The following is a 20179-nucleotide window of genomic DNA, read 5'->3' on the forward strand; positions in this document are numbered from 1 at the left end:
CAGGGTAACATTTGCTAATGTGATGTTAATGCAGTCCAATGTGTCTACAAGCCATTGTTTACCATGTCTCATATTGATCCACCAAAGTGCTGGTGACCTTTTAACCTTACAATTAAACATTGTTTGCTGATGGAGGAGGTGACGTGTTAATGAGGGTTGGCGACGTGCGTGGAATCGGATCGTTAATTTGTGTGTGGTTAACTAGTAGAAGCTTCTGTGGCACTTAATTTCTTTATTTCACCTAAAAACATGTACATTTATGGTAACTGTGCTTTGCAGACACGAAGCATTTTGCAGAATGCATGGTAAAGCTCGAGGCACCATGTGAAATGAAATGCCTCAGCAAGAACAAAGACAATGCAACTCTCCATTGGGCTTCAACAACAAGTCAGTCGAGCTTATGTGTTGGTGTTCAGCTGAGCTGCAGCAACCAATGCAAGCCGATGCAACTCATCTATCTGCACGTGCACACGATCGTCACTTTTTGAGATTTTCCTAAAAGCTTTTTTTATATATTCACTTCCATCCATCCGCCATTAAGAGGTGAGTGTTTTGTAAATGTTTATGGCGGTTTGTTGGTTTTGGAATGAGTTTTTATGAGTAAAAAAACTGCCGTTTTAGATGAAGAATATGTACACGCTCCTCGGTGATAATCATCGGGCTCGCGCACTGCATAGTTAGCCAACAAGCAAGCCGGCTAACAAAATGCAGCTTCATTTGGTACGTTTTTACTTTTGTGTTACAAATAAATGCAGTATTCCACTTATGTTCAATATGCTATAGCATTCGTATATATAATCACATTTGTCGACAAAGAAAGTAAAAAATAATAGGGGTTAGCGGAGCTTAGAGACGTTAGCCAGCATGCTAACATTAGTTTAAACAATAATGACCGTTTTTATATTTTTTCAGTCTAAAATACTTTAAGATGTTCCTATTGTGTGCAGTTAAATGGGAACAGTAAGAAAGTGGGTGTGTACAGTTGGTGCATGTTTTTGTTTTGACAGGATTCTTTGAGTTGTGAGTGTGAAACTTTCTCTTTGAGTAATACTGAATTATATGTTTTAATTTGTAATGAATCATCGCTGTTTTGTTTAATATATCACCCAAGTGCAAATGCATTATAACCTGATCTTACAGGATATCAGGTTATACAGGCTTATCGCCTGATCTACAGTGATATCTTTTCTTTTTTTTTCTTTTTTTAAAGGAACAGATCACCCAAAGTTAATATTACGTAACCGTTTATTAACGCTGGATGTGTATCCATGTTGTTTTCTTTCCATGGAGAACACAAAAGAAGTTGTTAATTAAGCAGAATGTGAGAAACTGAGGTTGCTTAAGCAACCACAGTTTCTTACATTCTGCTTAATTCACATTCTTGGTACCATTCACTTAAGTTTAGTTTAGTTTTTCATCCAATTAAGGTGAATGGGGACCACGACTCTCGATCATCCAAGTAGTCGTTTGGTGTATTTGTAAGTAGTGATGGGGAGTCGACTCCAAAAGAGTCGATTCCTCGACTCTGAATAGCCCCAGAGTCGGGGTCGACTCCAGTACAGGAATCGACTCTCTGTGTCAACTCTGTTGCTGTGTCCGAAATCACTCTATTTTACTAAATCTCTCATCTAAAGTGCATGGCAGTTGAGTGCACTATAAGCAAGGAGTGAGTGAAATGAAGCGATCCGCGAGGTAATACACTGACGTGGGCATACACCGCGTCAGAGAGCTGTATTGTCACACATTTATTTGAGTGCTTACTTAAGAAATAGAAAAACAATCACAGCGACTTTAGTTTGTAATTATAGGCTTCCATGCTAGCTTTAGTTTAATTGATGGTATTATTGCAATAAATATAGATTTCGGTTCCCATGGTTAATGTGTTCATTAAACTAATAAATCATAAAAATATCAAGAAGAAACGCATCAATAGTGTGCATTATTTTATGTATAGTATATTTAACTCACCTTTTAAGACAATGATCATGTGCGTTTAGCGCCATCACTGACTCGACAACATCTTTTTCTGTGACTTTGTAAAATGACTCATGTAAAATTATGTATTGGCAGTAGATAGCCTACAAACGTTTATAGCCACGAAAGTCATCACTAAATTGGACTCATTTGGACGGCCATGCTAAAAGTGTGCGGTTTTAATAAGAGGATTTTAGAACTTTGAGTCGGGGGAAATAATTGAATAGTTTAAAAACCTTTAAAATTCTAACCCTGTTTTGATGTAAAGTAAATGGAGTCGAGGAGTCGATTCCATAGACTCCCACAGTGGGAGTTGGGAATCGGAGTCGACTCCAAAAACCTGGAATCGAACACCCCTAATTGTAAGTTATATGAGAGGTTTCTGTGAGAAACAAAGCTCAAACGTGCTGCGTAACATGAGAGTCAGCCCCATTGGTTCTTGCTGAAGCTCAAACGTGCTGCGTAACACAAAAATGAACCTCATTGGTTCTCACACATCAAGCGAACATGCTTGAACTTCCGTTTGCCACAACTGAATATATGTAACCATATAACTGTTTATGTGAATAAAAGAAAAATGAAATTGTTCATTATATACAAAATTTAAAAACGCTTGATTCGTGTGGATTTATTTTACGATCTCTTTATGAGGCATCAAAGTGGTAGTTGTAGCTCTCAATGGAAGGACAAAAATCTCTCAGATTTCATCAAAATGATTTTTATTTGAGTTCTGAAGATGAGGGTGAGTAATTGAGTGAACTATCCTTTTAATAGGCATTTTCCAGTAGGGCAGGTCTAGGGGTGGAGGCTTAAAATAAGCCACATCTTTCTACATCAGACTTTTCTTCATTTTTTGCTTTATTAAGATATCATGACTGCTTTTGCTTTCCAGATCAATTTATTGCAAGCAAATAGAAGTTGGATATTCTAAGGGATCGATGCATTGGGGAAACTGAGGTGAGCTATTGCACAATATCATGTGTGCCGTTTATTGACTCTGAGTAATAAGTAACGTATTGGTTAGGCGTTTCAAGATTTATGGATGGTGTTCAATGGAAGAACTAGGATAAAGGGATTTTTACAGGCATAACAGCTCATTTATGTATATATATTTGGATCTGTTTCCTCCTTGCGTTGCTCGCAGACCCATGGCAAAGTGGTTTAGACATCACCTGAGTTTTGGCAGCAGGAAAGGACCGCCGCAGCCCCCGAAACCAGACTACACCGAAAGCGAGATCCTACGGGCCTACAGGGCTCAGAAAGAGCTGGACTTTGAGGATCCCTACGAACCCTCAGAGAACCGGCTGAACGGCTCCGGGTCTTTGGAAGTGTTTCCCGCATTTGGCACGGTGCTGTCCAACGGCGTGGAGGTGAAGATCGTGTCTCCCAAACACAGACTGATAAAAGTGGAATCTCAGGAATTTGGGCGTAGCAAAGTACCACTGAACATCGTGACCTTTGAGGAACCGCAGGCCCCTGTAAGTTCTTGTTTTCTTAAGAGAGCTCAAATCGGTCTGTTATAAGAAAGAATCGTGTCCGGGGTTGATATTTGGAAAAATGTTTGGGATTGGACAAACACCACTTCAGTATAAATATGTAGTTTAGCAATGGATAATTGTAATTTTTAAGCACTTCATCCTTCTAATGTCTATTTGAATATCGTCATAATGTCAAGTTAGCATTCGTTTGTTTATATAAAAGTGGTGGTTTTATATGGTCGGTTCTCTTGGAATAAAGACCCTCCAGTCAACTTCTGTCATCATGAATAGATCAATATATCACAGATCAGGCGTGCCAGAGGTTGTTTTTCTTGGAGTAGATTTGTTTGGTGCACATGTGGATGAGTGTTGCGGATGTCATAACAAACCGCCCCAGACTCGAAATTCTGCCGTGTTTCCAGAGCTTGGCTGGGTGACGATTGTCTTTTGTCAGAGATGAAGGGTGGGGGATAGGGAATCAATTTCATTAACCCAAATACATTTAATCCCAATGCCTGCGGGGATATACTGTCATACACCACCCTTCTTTCTCACTTTTAAAGGTCACTACAAATCTGTATGATTTATGTTTCATTTGTCTTGTTTTTCTTTAGTGAAACAAAAGAGCAAAATGCTCTTTTCTGTACAATGTAAGCATAATGTGATCTGCGGCTGTCAATCTTTAGAAAGGACAAAAAGGCACCACAAAAGAAGTTATTTTGGCTTGTGCACTGTATTCCAGGTCATTTTACAATTATGTATAATTATAGAGTTAAATATGAATGCATTTTTAAAAAAATAACTTTTATTGTTATATTCAGGCCTATTTTTATTTGCTTTTTGAAATTTAAAAAAATATATATTTGTTTAACTTATTTTCAGTTTACATCTAATATTTCATCTAATATTATTTTAACTTCAAATGATTTTAAGGGTGTGTTCATGCTTGTAGTTCGGCTATTTTTAGTCTGGACCAAAAAAGAAAACGATACATTTAGCTTTTAATGATGTATATTTTGCCACGGAACTCGCTGATCATCCAAAACAATGCTGCATGCTGGGCTTAATGCACTTGTTGTGTGTGCGTAGCTACATATGATGGCATCTTGACCAGCTGAGAACTCATGAAGAGTTTATAAAATGTGTAAAGGAGTCAAAACAGCGTCAGGAATCCCTCCGTCTCACACACACAAACCAAGATCTGCTGCGAGAACGCTTGAGCATTCTGTTTTTGGATGGTTTACATGTTCACACTTACTCAAATGAACCATACTGCCAATCAAATGTTTGAGAAACAGACTAATAATCTCCCCCTCTGACATATCTCTCAAACTTCATTCAGGCATGGGCCCATCAAACATCTTGCTTGAAGATACAGAAAGGAAAATATTGAACACTCTGCTATTGTGCAAGTTCTCCCAATTAGAAATCATGGAGGGGTCTGAAATTGTCATCGTAGGTGCATGTCCACTGTGAGAGACCTAATCTAAAAAAAAATCCAGAAATCACAATATGATTTTAACTATTTATTCGTATGATACAGCTGCAAATAAGTATTTAAACCCCTGAGAAAATCAATGTTAATATTTGGTACAGTAGCCTTTGTTTGCAATTACAGAGGTCAAATGTTTCCTGTAGTTTTTCACCAGGTTTGCACACACTGCAGGAGGGATTTTGGCCCACTCCTCCACACAGATCTTCTCTAGATCAGTCAGGTTTCTGGCCTGTCGCTCAGAAACACGGTGTTTGAGCTCCCTCCAAAGATTCTCTATTGGGTTTAGGTCTGGAGAATGGCTAGTCCACGCCAGAACCTTGATATGCTTCTTACAGAGCCACTCCCCGGTTATCCTGGCTGTGTGCTTCGGGTCATTGTCATGTTGGAAGACCTAGCCTTAACCCATCTTCAAAGCTCTAACTGAGGGAACGAGGTTGTTCCCCAAAATCTTGCAAGACTTGACCAGGGTCACCTCTTCTTAATACAGTACAGTTGCCCTGTCCCATGTGCAGAAAAACACCCTGAAGCATGATGTTACCACCCCCATGCTTCACAGTAGGGATGGTGTTCTTGGGATGGTACTCATTATTCTTCTTCCTCCAAACACGTTTAGTGGAATAATGACCACAAAGTTCTATTTTGGTCTCATCTGACAACATGACTTTCTCCTATGACTCCTCTGGATCATCCAAATGGTAATTGGCAAACTTAACACGGGCCTGGACATGTGCTGGTTTAAGCAGGGGAACTTTCCGTGCCATGCCATGTTTAGCTTCTTCCATTTTTTAATGATTGCTCCAAAATTGGACCTTTTTTCACCAAGCTGCTTGGCAATTTCCCCGTAGCCCTTTCCAGCCTTGTGGAGGTGTACAATTTTGTCTCTAGTGTCTTTGGACAGCTCTTTTGTCTTGGCCATGTTAGTAGTTGGATTCTTACTGATTGTATGGGGTGGACAGGTGTCTTTATGCAGCTAACGACCTCAAACGTGCATCTAATTTAGGATAATAAATGGAGTGGAGATGGAAATTGAAGGCAGGTTTTTGAGGGTCAGAATTCTAGCTGATAGATAGGTGTTCAAATACGTATTTGCAGCTGTATCATACAAATAAATAGTTAAAAAAGCATATATTGTGATTTCTGTTGTTGTTTTTTTTAGATTGGGTCTCTCACAGTGGACATGCACCTACGATGACAATTTCAGACCCCTCTATGATCTCCAAATACTTTTTTTCCTCACTGTATGCTTGTCAAGGCTTTACGGCAACAAAACCAAACATCATTGGCGGTCGTGTCACTAATTGTGACGCAACATGTTTGATTCTATTGATTTAAATAGAGCTTGAGTTATCAAATGTAATTTAAGCGTAGTTCAGGCAGACCACTGATCGTTAAATGATATCATCTGATGCTCTGCTTATTTTTAGTCCACCTACTTTAATCAAGTATAGTATTTAAGCTCATTCAGACACATGTTCCTCAGTCTGTCACGCAGACATTTACACCCACCTCCACCCCTTCACCTCCTAGCATCGTCGTCATAATTGAGTATTAGATTATGTTTAGAAAATCTGTTATCATTGGATCTACTTCTGTAATGCTAAGAAACTTTTGGTTATTATGAAGGCTGGGGGATTTATGTTTCAAGGATGTGTATCAAGTGTCTAGTATGGAGGCTCGAGCACTTTTGAGCCTAAGTCTTTCGCCAAATCCAAAGATTGTCAATAAATTTCATTTCCTGACTGAATATGATGCTTGGCAATGTCAAGGTGCATCAGACTCAAATTGTGAAAGAATGCTTGGGAGGGAGCATGAACAATTTTCACACATGGATTGGAACTGATATTTCATGTCTATTTATGCTCTAAAATACCTTATTTTAGGATCATTACAGTTTTATTTATACATTATACTAATACTATATACTAATTAATAATACAAATGAAAAATTGATGTAAATTACAAGTGTTGCTTTGGCAACCAACTGAAAAAAAAGTTTGTTTCCTTTAATTTAATTGAGTTAACTTTTAAACCTTAAAGGGTCGGTTCCGTGTTTTTTTTCTAGGCTTGGTTGTGTTTATGGGCTGCACTATAACATGTCTTAATACTTTTTTAAATGTTGTATTTTCTAATATTTGACCTTTATTCCACACTGCTGTCTCCACTGTCCTTTGAACGGCACGTTTGCTTCCTGCTTCTTTGAAGCCCATCCCCGCGAAAAACGCAATGGTCTTAGATTGGTTAAATGGCCAAATGTAGTTTCCTGTATTTTTATTGGCTAAAGTGCCAAGCACTGGTTGCCGGAAACGCCACGCCCCTTCCCATTACAGGCAGAAGTCACATCTGTGGAGACTAGCAAGGGTTTATGATGTCACCAACCCGGGAAGAAGCTTGTTGTAGTCCAAACCGGCTGTTTTTGTTGGCAATAAACTGCCATAACTTTAAAAGACAGTATCTCCGTTTGCATTGAACTTTCAGCGCTGTAACTTTGCAAATACTGTTTATGCTCAAGCAGCAACATTACACACTAACTAAAGTTAAAAAAGTGAAATTGCATGCAACCACCCCTTTAATAAATGGTTTTAGATTTAGTTAGTTAATAATCCTGTTTAAAAAAAAAAAAAAAGCTTAATGAGCACAATCTGCATAAAACACTGCAGTTATCACTCAGACATCACTGAACACTCATTCCTTATTCTTTTCCTCAGGTGGTTCCCTCAGCTCCTGTGGTCGGGGAGACAGATTACTCAGACCCGTTTGACGCCAGGCCAGACCCGCGGCCCAGGCCCGGCTTGGAGCAGAGCGCTGTAGAAGCCTGCAGCAGTTACATGGAGCCGTTTGAGGCCCAGCGATTTATTAGCGGTACAGTAGTTCCCCTCTCATCATTAAACACATGTTGAAAAAATGCTTTTATTCAGCCTTTGTTATTCCAGTCTGGTTAATTTGTGGTCTGGTCTGCGGTGTGTGGCCTTTTTGGATGAGCTTCAAAGCTTGATGACTCCAGTCCTCACTTGCTCTCATAATAGCCAGCGGCACATCGTGTCATCTGGTGCAAATGAATGTGTTTGATGTTGTTCAGAGCTCCAGCACAGCACAGATCGGGATAGGAGCAGCCCGCAGCTCTACGACAGCCCGTATGAAGAGAGGGTGAGGCACGAGGCGACCCCTGTGGAGGACGAGAGAGAGAGCCGTCTGCCCCAGGACGACGAGAGGCCCGCGGATGAGTACGACCAGCCCTGGGAGTGGAAGAAGGAGAACATATCCAAAGCCTTCGCTGGTAAGACATCGAAATGGGCTCCGTACCACACAAATGCATTTTCATACTTCATACCCTACACTACATGTAGTAAATATGAGTCTTGACTGCGTTACTTGCCAGTCAGTCGGACAGTTTTCTGGCAAAATAAAACCTCTATGTTTTAGCATTTAAATGCAAATGCATTTAGATGGCCATAAATATTAGTATTTGAACTTTACAATTTTAAATTATTATTATTAAATGATTGCATTGATTTGCTTTTAAGTATTTTTTGCATTAGTAATATTTTTTATTTATTTGTGTAGATTAAAAAATAAATAATGATTATAACAATAATTTAAAGGGGTGATGAATTGAGAAATAAACTTTCCCTTGAGCTTTTGATATATAAAAGGTCATGGTAATATAAGATTATCCTGTAAGTTTCAGAGCTGAAAACGTCCTTGTTAGTTAAAGAAAAGTTTTGTAGACACCAGGCCCAGAAAACGATCGTGTTCGCATCTTGACGACATCGACTGACGAAACACCGCCTCTACAGAATAATAAGCACCTGTAATTCAGTAGCTCCGCCCACCCACTCATCGGCTAGCGCTAGCCAACAGCAATAAACATGCAGAAGAATATAGCGAGATATTGCGCTATTCCTGGTTGTGGAAGAACACAGTCGCTGCATAAGCTTACTTCGGATCCTAATATTAGGAATGAGTGGTTGAACATTATTTTTAATGACGTTTCAGCTCACGTGGGGAAGACATGTTCACTTCATTTCACTGCGGAATCATTTGTAAACAAATCTCAGGTGCCGCTGTATTTGTAGACATTGAGATTAAAACACAACGCTGTGCTTCTATATTGATCCGACAGGAATGGTGCAGCACACTTATGTGAGTAAAACTTGTTTTTTATATGTAATAGTATTGCATTTTTATAGACCGTTTTGCTCATGTGTTCGTGTCTAACAGAACATACCTTTAGCACGCTGGACTCAGACATGTATGGCTCGCAAAGCCCAACATCCCGGTGTTTTGTGTTTTCCAAACGGGCTACCAAAACGGAAGCCCGTCGGCAGGCCGATGAATCTCAAAATATTCCTTTCTTGTTCTACGCTATTCTCTCTCTCTCTCTTGACTTGACATTTGGTGTGTGTGCGTGCATGAGTACGTGCGTGCGCGGTACACGCTTATATCGAACGATCGTGCGGGCTATGTGTAATACAAAAATAATAGTCCAATCAATCACGGGTGGATGAGAAATAAATCATTGTTTGTTTGATAAAGACGTACTTGAATCGTTCCGGTTGCCGCTTTTAAAATAATCTCTCCCTCATGTGAACTGAACTGACAGCGGAGCTGAAGCTCATTAAATATGCAAATCTTTTCCAATCCTAGCCGTGGGCGTTTACTTCCAAGTTTCCAGTGCGTCACGCCCATCAAAACCCAGCGTTCAGGAGACAGCCTCAAAACCAGTGTAGAAAATAGCCTATTACTTATTAGTTATGATGTTTTTGAATGTAAAAAACACATTAGTTGACCTCAGACACAGTATAACAAAATTAAAAAGCCAGTTCATGACACCTTTAATAATAAAATATAAAATAAACAAATATTATTATTGGTTATTATAAATACTCAGTTTATTGTTGCATTGATTGTTTATTTGATAGTATTGGAGTAGTAATATTTCTTTATTGATTTTTGTGTGCTCTGTTTAATAATAATACATATTATTAAATAACTTGTTAAATAATTAAAAAAATATATATTTTTGATATTTGTTTTTTACCTAAATCCTTCATGCCTAAGTAGTAGTTGTAGTTGCAATAGTATTATTTATGAAATAATGCAAATACTGTTTTTGTGGCCAATTAAAAATATAATATTTTTGGTCAAGTGTAGTCACTGGCTATTGGCACTTTAGTTTTGAGCTCTGACCCGCTTAATGCATTAACGGATTAATTGGTAAACACAGATTACAGTCTGTCTTTAATCTTGCACATGAGGAAGGAAGATTTATTTGCTTTTCTTGTGAGGAGAGGGATGTGTGGAACACGATGGGTGGAGACAGGAAGAGAGTAGTAATTGTTGTACTATGGACACAATTAATATTTCTCCATAATATAACGCGTGAATTTTGTACACGCAAAAAAAGTAGGGGAGTTGTGCTTTGTCATAAATAGATGTAATTTCGAGATGTATACCATATAATTTAATGGATTAATATTTATAAATTTAACTTTGCATCACAGGAATAATTACATTTTATAATATATTCAAATAGAAAACACTTATTTTAAATTGCAACAATATTAATGTGTTTACTGTGTGTGTGGTCAGAAAGAAGCTTCTTTCAAAAATATAAAAAAAGTACAGACCCTAAAGCTAAAGTGTAGTTTGTTTATAATGGTTGTTTTGTAGTGACGTTTGAATCGGGAGACTGGGACCAGTGTACGCTGCCCCGTGACGAGCTGCTGAGGAAAGCAGGTGCGTCCAGAATCAGCCCTCCGTCCAGCCTGCGCAAGCCCAGCGTCCTGGGGGAGAGAGTGGACCCCACGCTGCCCCTGGAGAAACAGGTGTATGTGTTCACTCCTGGACAGGCTGAGCTGTGCTGCTCTATGGATTTAATCGAGGAAACAAACTGATGCATAAGAGAAAAGTTGTCAAATTTAGAACACAAATAATGATCTGTATACCTTTTTTGTTCCATCTATCTTAACTGTCGGTCCTTCGTTCCATCTTGTTCTACCTTTTTTTTTCTCTAACTGACTCTGTCATTCATTCCATCTATCCATCCTTACATCCATCCTCTTTTTATGTCTCAATTATTTAGCTTAAATATGTGTGTGTGTTCTAATTTGGTCAAATAAATTATATTCAATCTCTGCATTTTCAAATAATAGAAGTTGAGTTGTGAAATTACAGGTATTTGTATCTTATGCTGAATATATTGTATCATGAAAACCGTGTGTGTGTGTGTGTGTGTGTGTGTGTGTGTGTGTTTTTTAGGTGGTACCATGGTGCATTGTCACGCTCAGAAGCCGAATCTCTGCTCACGCTCTGTAAGGAGTGCAGTTACCTGGTGAGGAAGAGCCAGACCATCCGAAATGACTATTCGCTCTCTCTCAGGTAGTCTTAAACACAAACTCACTGTCCCACATCCTGTTAGAACCCAATAAACCGATTCAGAGACATCATCTCAGTGTCTCATCTCAAAGTGAGAGTCTGTGTTGTGAGTAGATGAGTGGTAAAAAAGACGCTTATATTTCTCTTGCTATGAATGTCCAGCTACTGTTTTGTACTGTCAGTTGTGATTGTTTTCAGAGGTATAATAACTGAAGTACTTGTCCCGTATTTGCTGTTGTTTCAGGAAACAGTTGGAGTCATTAGTCTCTATAAATAGCCCAATTTTTCCAGCTAAACTAGGTTAATTTTTCTGTCTTTACTGAATGTTTATCTGATTATTAAGGCCAGAGTCTTTAGTGTTTGTGTATACACACAAATTACCACCATTAATATTTACAGGTTTATGAGAATCCACATAAACACTCTAAAGGAAACAATTGTAATTTAGTTTATCTGATTTATATTTTGACAATGTAATCCAAACGGCGCACATTGAAGGAGGGACCAGGGTCATATAGAAACCGGAATATCAGAGGCTGGTTTTGATTGGACTTGGGCCAGTAAGAAACCACCTCAACCAGCCTGAACAGCCTAGCAGTCCCCTAGCAGCCATCTGTTTTTCCCTTCATGCTTTGCTCTTCTATAACTACCTTGATATTTTCCTGCTGGAGGGCAGTTCCATCTAGTTATTCTTTTGAATGTGTAATTTATTCAGGTTGGAGGTGTTTTGTGTGGGTTTGACTGTATTTGGCATGCTATTAATAATGAAGTGCCCTCCAAACAGCATGGCTCCTTTTCGTTTTTAAGTAATAGGTGTGAGCAAAATGACAAAAATCTTACATCTTTTAATGAATTCATCTTTTTAAATGATATAGATCGCCATGTTGTTTTTTTAAATTATTATTTAAAAAAAAATAGCATTTCAAAACTTTAAGGGAAAAAACTATTCACTAACAGAAATTCTGATGGTAACATTATTGACAATTTAAAACTTTTTAGCCAAAAACTTTATCCAGAAATCCTGATTCAAAGACTTATAAACAACCCACTGTGTGGTCCGTGATCAAATCTGTTTTCCTTTTAATATTGTGGAAACAATTTTTACGTTTTACTAAATAATTTACTTCAAATATTTGAGTAAATATGCACCTATAATTTCCTGTATTTTACATAGTTGAGATAATTCCACTAACTGAAAGACCAACTATGGTACAGTAAAAGAGTTGATGCAAGATTTATGGACACAATTTTTAAGGACGAGTTATTTTTAAACAATTTAATGTTGTAGAATTAGAAAAATGACTAAATATAATCTTACCTAAAATAAAATATTTGTATTACACGATGCACAAAAACACATGATTTTCTGCTATACTAGACCCTTTTTACATGTCAATAACAATGAGTAACAAATTATTAAAATAAGAAAAAATATAACCATTTGTAAAAAGCAGGAAAACAATTATGACTTTGGACTCCAAATATACCTGCAATTATATAATTATTATAGAATATTTACAGATGACTACATACCAAATATAATGCTGAAAATAACGCTGTATGAACCATTTGTGTTAAAAATGGTCTGGAAAAAGTATGGGATTTTGAAATAGAAAATGAGTAGGAACCCTGATTTTACTTGTACATAACATTGATCAGCCTTGCCTACTGCTAGCATTGAAAAAGCAGAGGTCCCCAGACTCGGTCCTGGAGGGCCGCTGTCCTGCAGAGTTCAGCTCCAACCCCAATCAAACACACCTGACCAGCTAATCCATATCTTACTAGGTCCTATAAAGGCATTGATTAGCTGTTTCAGGTGTGTTTGATTGGGATTGGAGCCAAAAACTGCAAGACAGCGGCCCTACAGGACCGAGTTTGGGGACCCGTGGAATAAAGAGTATAGCGCAATCTCTAACAGCTGACACATGTCTACCATTGCAGGAATGCCACTGAAAGTAACATGCAAACTCAGTGGCTTTTTGTTCCCCCTCTCCGTCTCTCTGCAGGAGCTGTCACGGGTTCATGCACATGAAGTTCTCGCAGTCTCGTGATGGGAAGTTCATCCTGGGAGAGAACAGCCCTCCATTTGACTCCATCCCTGAAGTCATTCATTACTACACCACAAACAAACTGCCCATCCGTGGAGCCGAACACCTGTCTCTGCTTTTCCCGGTGCTGGTGCAGACGCTCTGAGGCCACACACACACACACTCAGGGCTTAACTCGGACGGCCACGCCAGTGCTTAATTTTCAATCACATATTGAAGGCTTGAGCAGATCTTCGAGAGATTTGTGCTTTTGATTTTTTTCCGGAGCGTGCTCGAATGAGAACACAGTGGGCCTGTAATGACACTGTACTGACGTGCGACGCGCATGTGAAAAATACTCCCGTTGGACTTGAATGCGTCTTTGCATCACTGTGGGAACTGCAATACTCTTTTTCTGCTCCAAACTTCAAATGATAGATGTAAGATTTGAGGATAAAAATGTAAACCGACCAAAGTATTTATAAAGATTTACGATACTAAAATAGCAACTATGTACACTACAAGTCGCATCCTCTGTAGAATTTCTTGTTTCCTAAAGTGAAGTAATTCACCAAAATGACAATTGTCGTTTACTCATCCTCATATAATTCCAAACCTGTATGACAGAGGAAATATTTTGAATGCTTTTAGGCCGTGTGTCCACCAAAGCGTTTTTTCACGCTGCTGGCTGGCGTTTTTAAAACGCCTGGAGCGCACCGAGGCGCTGAGCGAGTATTTCACGCTCAAGCGCTGAGCGCTCAGCGTTTTTAACTGGTTGCCGAGAGTTGAAGAATGTTCAACTTTGAGTAAAATGCAGCACTTAAAAAACTCACTTAAAATACAGCACTCAACACAACACAGACCAACTGCCACATTCTGCGTGTCGTCATCAGATGAAAACAAGCAATAATAACGGAACAATGATTTTAAACAAAATGCCAGCGCAAATACTTTAAATTGGATCTGCAGTTTTATATAGAATCAATACAGAAACAAACTACCTGTGAAATTAGTAAGACTTCTGCTGATTTTCCGTATCATAACAAGCAAAGAGTCTCAACTGAAGAAAAAAAACGCTGCCTGCCAAAACGCTCTCAAGCGCTCACAGCGAGGCGTTTTCAGCAGTGCGCCTAGCGCTGTCTGCTGGCTAAAAACACTTTGGTGGACACACGGCCTTAAGCTTCTCTTTTTCTATCCAATGAAATTGAATGGTGACCATGGCTGTTGAGCTCTAAAAAAAGCAAAATCGCCATAAATGTAGTTCTTTTGACTTGTGCACAGTATTCCAAGTCTTTTGAAGCCTTACAGTAGCTTTTGTGTGAGAGAAAACAGCAAAATGTTAGTAGTTATTCATAATTTTTTCATTATGTCGCAGTTCTTAATCTCATTTGTGTTTACGCATATTCAAACTAGGGCAGAGGGACATTTTGAACTTGATGAAAAGTCGAAATTGACATACAAAGTCATGATTATGAGATAAAAAGTTGAAAGTATGGCAAAGTCTAAATGTAAAAAAAAAAAGTTACAAATATCTTATTGGCAAACAGTCATAATTAAGTAACAGGATAAATTATTAGTATGACTAAAGGGTAGGTTTGTGTTTTTAAGTCGAATTTTTGACTAGTCAAACAAATCAAAACTAAGACCATTATAATTATGGTGATGGAATTGGGATAAATCATAACTGAGATAAAAATCTATTGACAATTATGACATTCTCAATTATGATAAATCAATGGTCATAATGAGAAGTAGACATTGACAAAAAGTTACAATCAAGATCAAAATTATAAGACATAATTCAGAAGTCAAAATTGACATTTTAAACAGTTTAAATTATGAGATGTCATAATTGTCATTGACTGCTTAATTAGGACATAATGTCTCATAGTTAGGTCAATTATGCTCTACCATTTTATTGTATTATATTGAAATGACTTTAGTTTTGTTCTGTTTGTTACACAAAGCTACTGTACAGTCATATATGGATGGTCACCATCCACTTTCATTAAATTAATTACATTTCTAAATTTCTCCCTTTGTGTTCCACGATATAAAGTCATACCGGTTTAGAATGGCATGAGGGAGAGTGACTGTAAGTGAAATGAGGGCTTCTCTTTAGGAACAGGAAACCAGTCCTTAACTTCCTTTCGTCAGTAACTCGAAGCGATGAATCATGGTTAGATGGGAAGGAAGTGAGGATACGACGCTGGAATGTTCCCAATGTGACTTTCACTCGTCCGGATGGCAGAGGATGATGAAAACAGGAAGTGATGTCCTCAGACCATCTAATGCTGCACTTTTATTCGCGTCAGTGCTCTGGTCTGGCATTTCGCTTCACTTAAGGCTGCTGTCACAATGCCACCCATCAGGATACCGCTCCGTGCCGTCGGGTCGTTTCAGGGGACTTCTCAGCAATACTTAAAGCTTCATGTTGTCTATTCTGAGTTCATAGGTTAGCGTGATGTTTGAAATGAGGTCATTTTGGCCACGTCCCCCAAAATCGTAAGCCACATCTGTATCTTTTTGCAGATGACATCTAGCGATTTCTTCTGAAGACACACAATCTCCTACTTGTGAATGTTATGCACAGCTTTCATATAAACTGGGTTTGGGTTTGGTTAACTTGCACGTGACACACACTACTGTATTTAGACTTGCTATAGATGATCCACACGGTAGCTATTGTTTTATGATTACTCTCATTTTAGTGAGTTTATGAGGGTTTTTCCTATTTGCTGTTTTCCAGCTTTTCTTTGGAATAAAATGTTTTAGTGGTTTTCTTAAAAAAAAAAAAAAAGTGTTGAATAATTGGATCCAGACTGGATGTGACATTACTGGGTCGAAGCGAAGGGAAGCAGAAGCGAAGCACAAGGCAGTGAAAGGGTCCAGCCTTATAAAGCGTTCATGTAACACTGTAAAAAATAAAAATAGGTCAGACCTCCTCCATGTGACCGAGCGTATACACACTCTGTTGTTGCCTCTGAGCTCAAATGCTTCTGGGTGTGTGTGTGTTATGACACTCCGACTGTACACAGCTGATATATGCTGTCAAGACAAAGTCCCATCTGAAATGTTTCTCATATCGCACTGTCGGCAGCTGACAACAACAACCAGCTCTGTGAATTTTTTAAATGCTGTCTGTTCGTTTGCTCTCGATTCTTCTTGTGCCTTTTGTCTTCTGCATCTCTAGACCAGCAATTAGTGGTGTTTGCTTCAAAACTACACTTGGCCAGTGCATATACTTGCATTTGTGGTGTTGAGTTAGCCTACTGTGGCTGTAACAAATCTCCTGTGGTTAATGCGCTGATATAACATTCAAATGTCTGTATGTAGGCCAAACCGTATTTGTTGTATTTTATTTTGATTTGCTTTAATACAGAAATGTGTTTTAAAAAACTGGTATGAGCAGCAAATACAAGAACAAGTAGGATAATGTTCAAGTATCGGTAATGAGTAATGGGAAATGAAAGCCACGTAAGAAAAATCGTGCTTTGGTAAATTCTAATTTTCTTAAAAATACAAAACTATGAATTACTATTAGATAAATCAAAACAGATTATAATTATAAAGTACATTTTTTTGTCGTTTGACTTTGCTTAATTACTTAGTATCATAGTTTTAACTTTTTGTCATGAATATAATATTATGATGATCATAATTATGATTTACCATTTTGTTCTTAATTCTTCGTCATAAATATGAAAAAAAAAAAAAAATCTAAACTAAGACAAGTAATTATGGCAAGTTTACTAAACCATAATTGAGATTTAAAAAAATAAATTGACAATCAAAATTGAGTCATAATTGACTAGTCAATTTTTTGTCAATGACTGTATAATTATCATAGTTTTTAATTTTAAGTTGTAATTGAGATGAAAATAATTTAAATACGATTATGAGATGATTGTAAGTAAAAAAAATGTGTCAATGACTGCATAATTATGACTTAGTATCTTATAGTTTCGTTTTTTTTCCCCATAAATATAACATTTTGTCAATTGTGATCTTCCAATTAATTATAAGGCAAAAAGGAGATAATGATGTCAAAAATGGCACAATTATGGAAATTAACAGTCAAATTTGACATACAAATCAAAAGTATGTCATAATTATGAAGTCAGTTTCTCGTCAGTGACATGTCACAGTTGATTTACCAAATCATAATGTGGCAGAAATGGGCTTCTGAACGAGTGTCTGAAAACTCAGCATGCAGGTGTCACACTTCGGGACAGACAGTCGTTGACTTCATGGCCCGTCTCTCAGTTTCACTCAGTTCTCCTTGTGTCTTTGCCCAGAGCATCTCATGATCATCTAAATGTCGTCTCTCTGTGTTCTGACATGTCGTCCTGAGGAAAGCAGTGCCAACATTGTCCCGAGTGAGCCACTGTTCAGAACCCACCGTCCTGCATCCTTGAATTGTGTTGTTATTGTCGGTATGTTGAGAATGTCTTGCTGCATTACTGCTTGTTGAGGTCATAAGTCAAGGTTAGACTGACAAAATATCATGTTGGTCTGATCATTATATAACTATAGTATTAATACTGATATAGTGTTTAGATTTGGGTAAATAAATACCCATCTAAACTATTTTAAACAGAATTTTGCTATTTATTATTAATTATCATTATAACAATTAAAGCTGCAAGCAGCGTTGAAAGGGCCCTCGCACTCAGCGCCACCGCCACCCGGTGGCTCTGGGAAAACAGTGAATAGTGGGTGAAATGTATTTAAACAGGTAAATACAGGAGAAATTTGGGAAAGTCACTTTGATGCGTCACCCTTCCTGCTGCTAAAGGTGGCGATTTGACTATAAATGAATATTGACATGTTTGTTTTCAGGCAAGCTCTTTTATCAAACATGATGTTTGGGGAAAATCGAACACTGTTTGACTTATTTGTATGACTTTTGTAAGTAATACAATGTCAGATCTGAGGGTTATACAATGAGGGTCAAGCAAAAGTCATATAATGTTCATATACAAATGGACATTGTATGACTTTTGGTTCTAGGGACTTTTTTGTAGGTATTGGGCTGTTACATGTGTCTGCCGAATTTCATACTTGTACGTGAAACGTAGTAGCCTAGAAATCTAGATGCACCATAGCGGCAGCAAATTTAATTTCCAGCCAAGGTAGTCTAGCAACTCTCCGTTGGCTTACGAGCTGTAAAAACCAAACTGGTCAGGCCAATCACATCGTGCATTGAGTCGGTGGGTGGGCAGTGGTATCGTGTGCTACTTGAGAACAAAGAAGCTGGCAAATGGCAATCTTTCGAATCGTTTTTGGCCGCGACTCTGGAACACTTGGAGTTAAGTTTTTCTTTGAGAAAAGAACAATGAACGGCGCTGAAATCATTCTTAAGAAAGGAAGATGTGTTCTGAGTTTTGCCGACCGGATACGGCAAAAGTTTAATCCATCAACTAGCTCCGCTTCACCTTTTGTTGCTCTGGTTGGTTGTAGCGCTATCCTATTGCGTGCAATATCAGAAAAATTGCAAAAAGTTTGAAGTTCTCATCTACTGTGCATAATATTATTCAGAGAATCTGGAACAATCTCTGTGTGAAAGGGTCAAGGCTGGAAAACCATACTGGATGGCTGTGATCTCCAGGCCCTTAGACGGCACTGCATCACATACAGGAATGATACTGTAATGGAAATCACAATATGGGCTCAGGAATACTTCCAGAAAACATTGTCGGTGAACACAATCCACCGTGCCTTTCACCGTTGCTGGCTGAAACTCTATAGTTCAAAAAAGAAGCCATATCTAAACATGATCCAGAAGTGCAGATGTTTTCTCTGGGCTCATTTAAAATGGACAGTGGCAAAGTGGAAAACTGTTCTGTGGTCAGACTAATCAAAATTTGAAGTTCCCTTTGGAAAACTAGGATGCCATGTCATCCGGACTAAAGAGGACAAGGACAAGCCAAGTTGTTAGTGCTCAATTCAGAAGCTTGCATCTCTGATGGTATGCTGTTGCATGAGTGCGTGTTACATCGGCAGCTTACACATCTGGAAAGGCACCATCAATGCTGAAAGGTATATCCAAGTTCTAAAACAACATATGCTCCCATCTAGACATTGTCTCTTTCAGGGAAAACCTTGCATTTTACAACATAACAATGCCAGATGTATTGAGTAGAAGAAGGATCCGGGTACTGAAATGGCCAGCCTGCAGTCCAGATCTTTCACCCATAGAAAACATTTGGCGCATCATAAAGAGGAAGATGCGACAAAGAGGACCTAAGACAGAAGTTGAGCAACTAGAAGACTATTAGAAAAGAATGGGACAACATTCCTATTTTTAAACTTGAGCAACTTAACTCCTCAGTCCCCAGACATTTTTAACATAAGACATTTTACAGGCTTAACATAATAACGGCCGAGTTGCGCTTGCGTGCTTCTAGTAAACACAGAAACTACCAAACGAATCAGCTTTGACCACGACTCTGGAAGACTCTGAGAAAAGAACAAAGAACGGCACTGAAGTCATTCTTTAGAAGGGAAGTTGTGTTTTGAGTTTTGCCGACTGGATACAGCGAAAGTTTAATCTTTCAACTAGCTCTGCTTCACCTTCGTTGCTCTGGTTGGTTGTAGCGCTATCCTATCGCGTGCAGAGGGAGTTTGAAAGACAACCATTTATCCCGCCCCTCGGATTGAGCTGTCAATGGTGAGTTTCCAGACCAAACATCTTGATGTGGGTCTGGCTGGTCAGCCTACCAGACATTTGCAGACAGTACTAAAAAGAAGAGGTGATGCCACACAGTGGTAAACATGGCCTTGTCCCAACTTTTTTAAGATGTGTTGATGCCATGAAATTTAAAATC

At 38.4% G+C, this 20179-nt stretch overlaps 1 protein-coding gene across 2 annotated transcripts; it reads left to right on the forward strand.

Moving 5' to 3' along the window:
* Positions 1–182: 182 nt before the first annotated feature.
* Positions 183–14164, forward strand: shda (Src homology 2 domain containing transforming protein D, a). 2 transcript variants are annotated; one of them, XM_067453330.1, is made up of 8 exons: positions 183–543; positions 2867–2931; positions 3119–3452; positions 7653–7806; positions 8024–8221; positions 10618–10774; positions 11206–11325; positions 13329–14164. In XM_067453330.1, exons 3-8 carry the CDS (start codon positions 3123–3125, stop codon positions 13513–13515), a joined length of 1146 nt encoding a protein of 381 aa, XP_067309431.1. In that variant the 5' UTR covers positions 183–543; positions 2867–2931; positions 3119–3122; the 3' UTR covers positions 13516–14164. The 2 variants fall into 2 exon arrangements, with proteins under 2 accessions (XP_067309431.1, XP_067309432.1); XM_067453331.1 differs by lacking the exon at positions 183–543 and adding an exon at positions 627–720.
* The last annotated feature ends 6015 nt before the right edge of the window (positions 14165–20179 follow it).

The sequence above is a fragment of the Pseudorasbora parva genome, chromosome 9, assembly GCF_024679245.1.
Source record: "Pseudorasbora parva isolate DD20220531a chromosome 9, ASM2467924v1, whole genome shotgun sequence".
In the NCBI taxonomy this organism is placed as follows: Eukaryota; Metazoa; Chordata; class Actinopteri; order Cypriniformes; family Gobionidae; genus Pseudorasbora; species Pseudorasbora parva.

What these genes read in the sequence shown, in the direction of transcription:
- shda (XM_067453330.1), top strand. Translation starts at nt 3,123, where the DNA reads ATGGCAAAGTGGTTTAGACATCACCTGAGTTTTGGCAGCAGGAAAGGA. An exon ending in TTGAGGAACCGCAGGCCCCT is followed by an intron (nt 3,453 to 7,652) that starts GTAAGTTCTTGT and finishes TCTTTTCCTCAG; the next exon opens with GTGGTTCCCTCAGCTCCTGT. An exon ending in CATATCCAAAGCCTTCGCTG is followed by an intron (nt 8,222 to 10,617) that starts GTAAGACATCGA and finishes GTTGTTTTGTAG; the next exon opens with TGACGTTTGAATCGGGAGAC.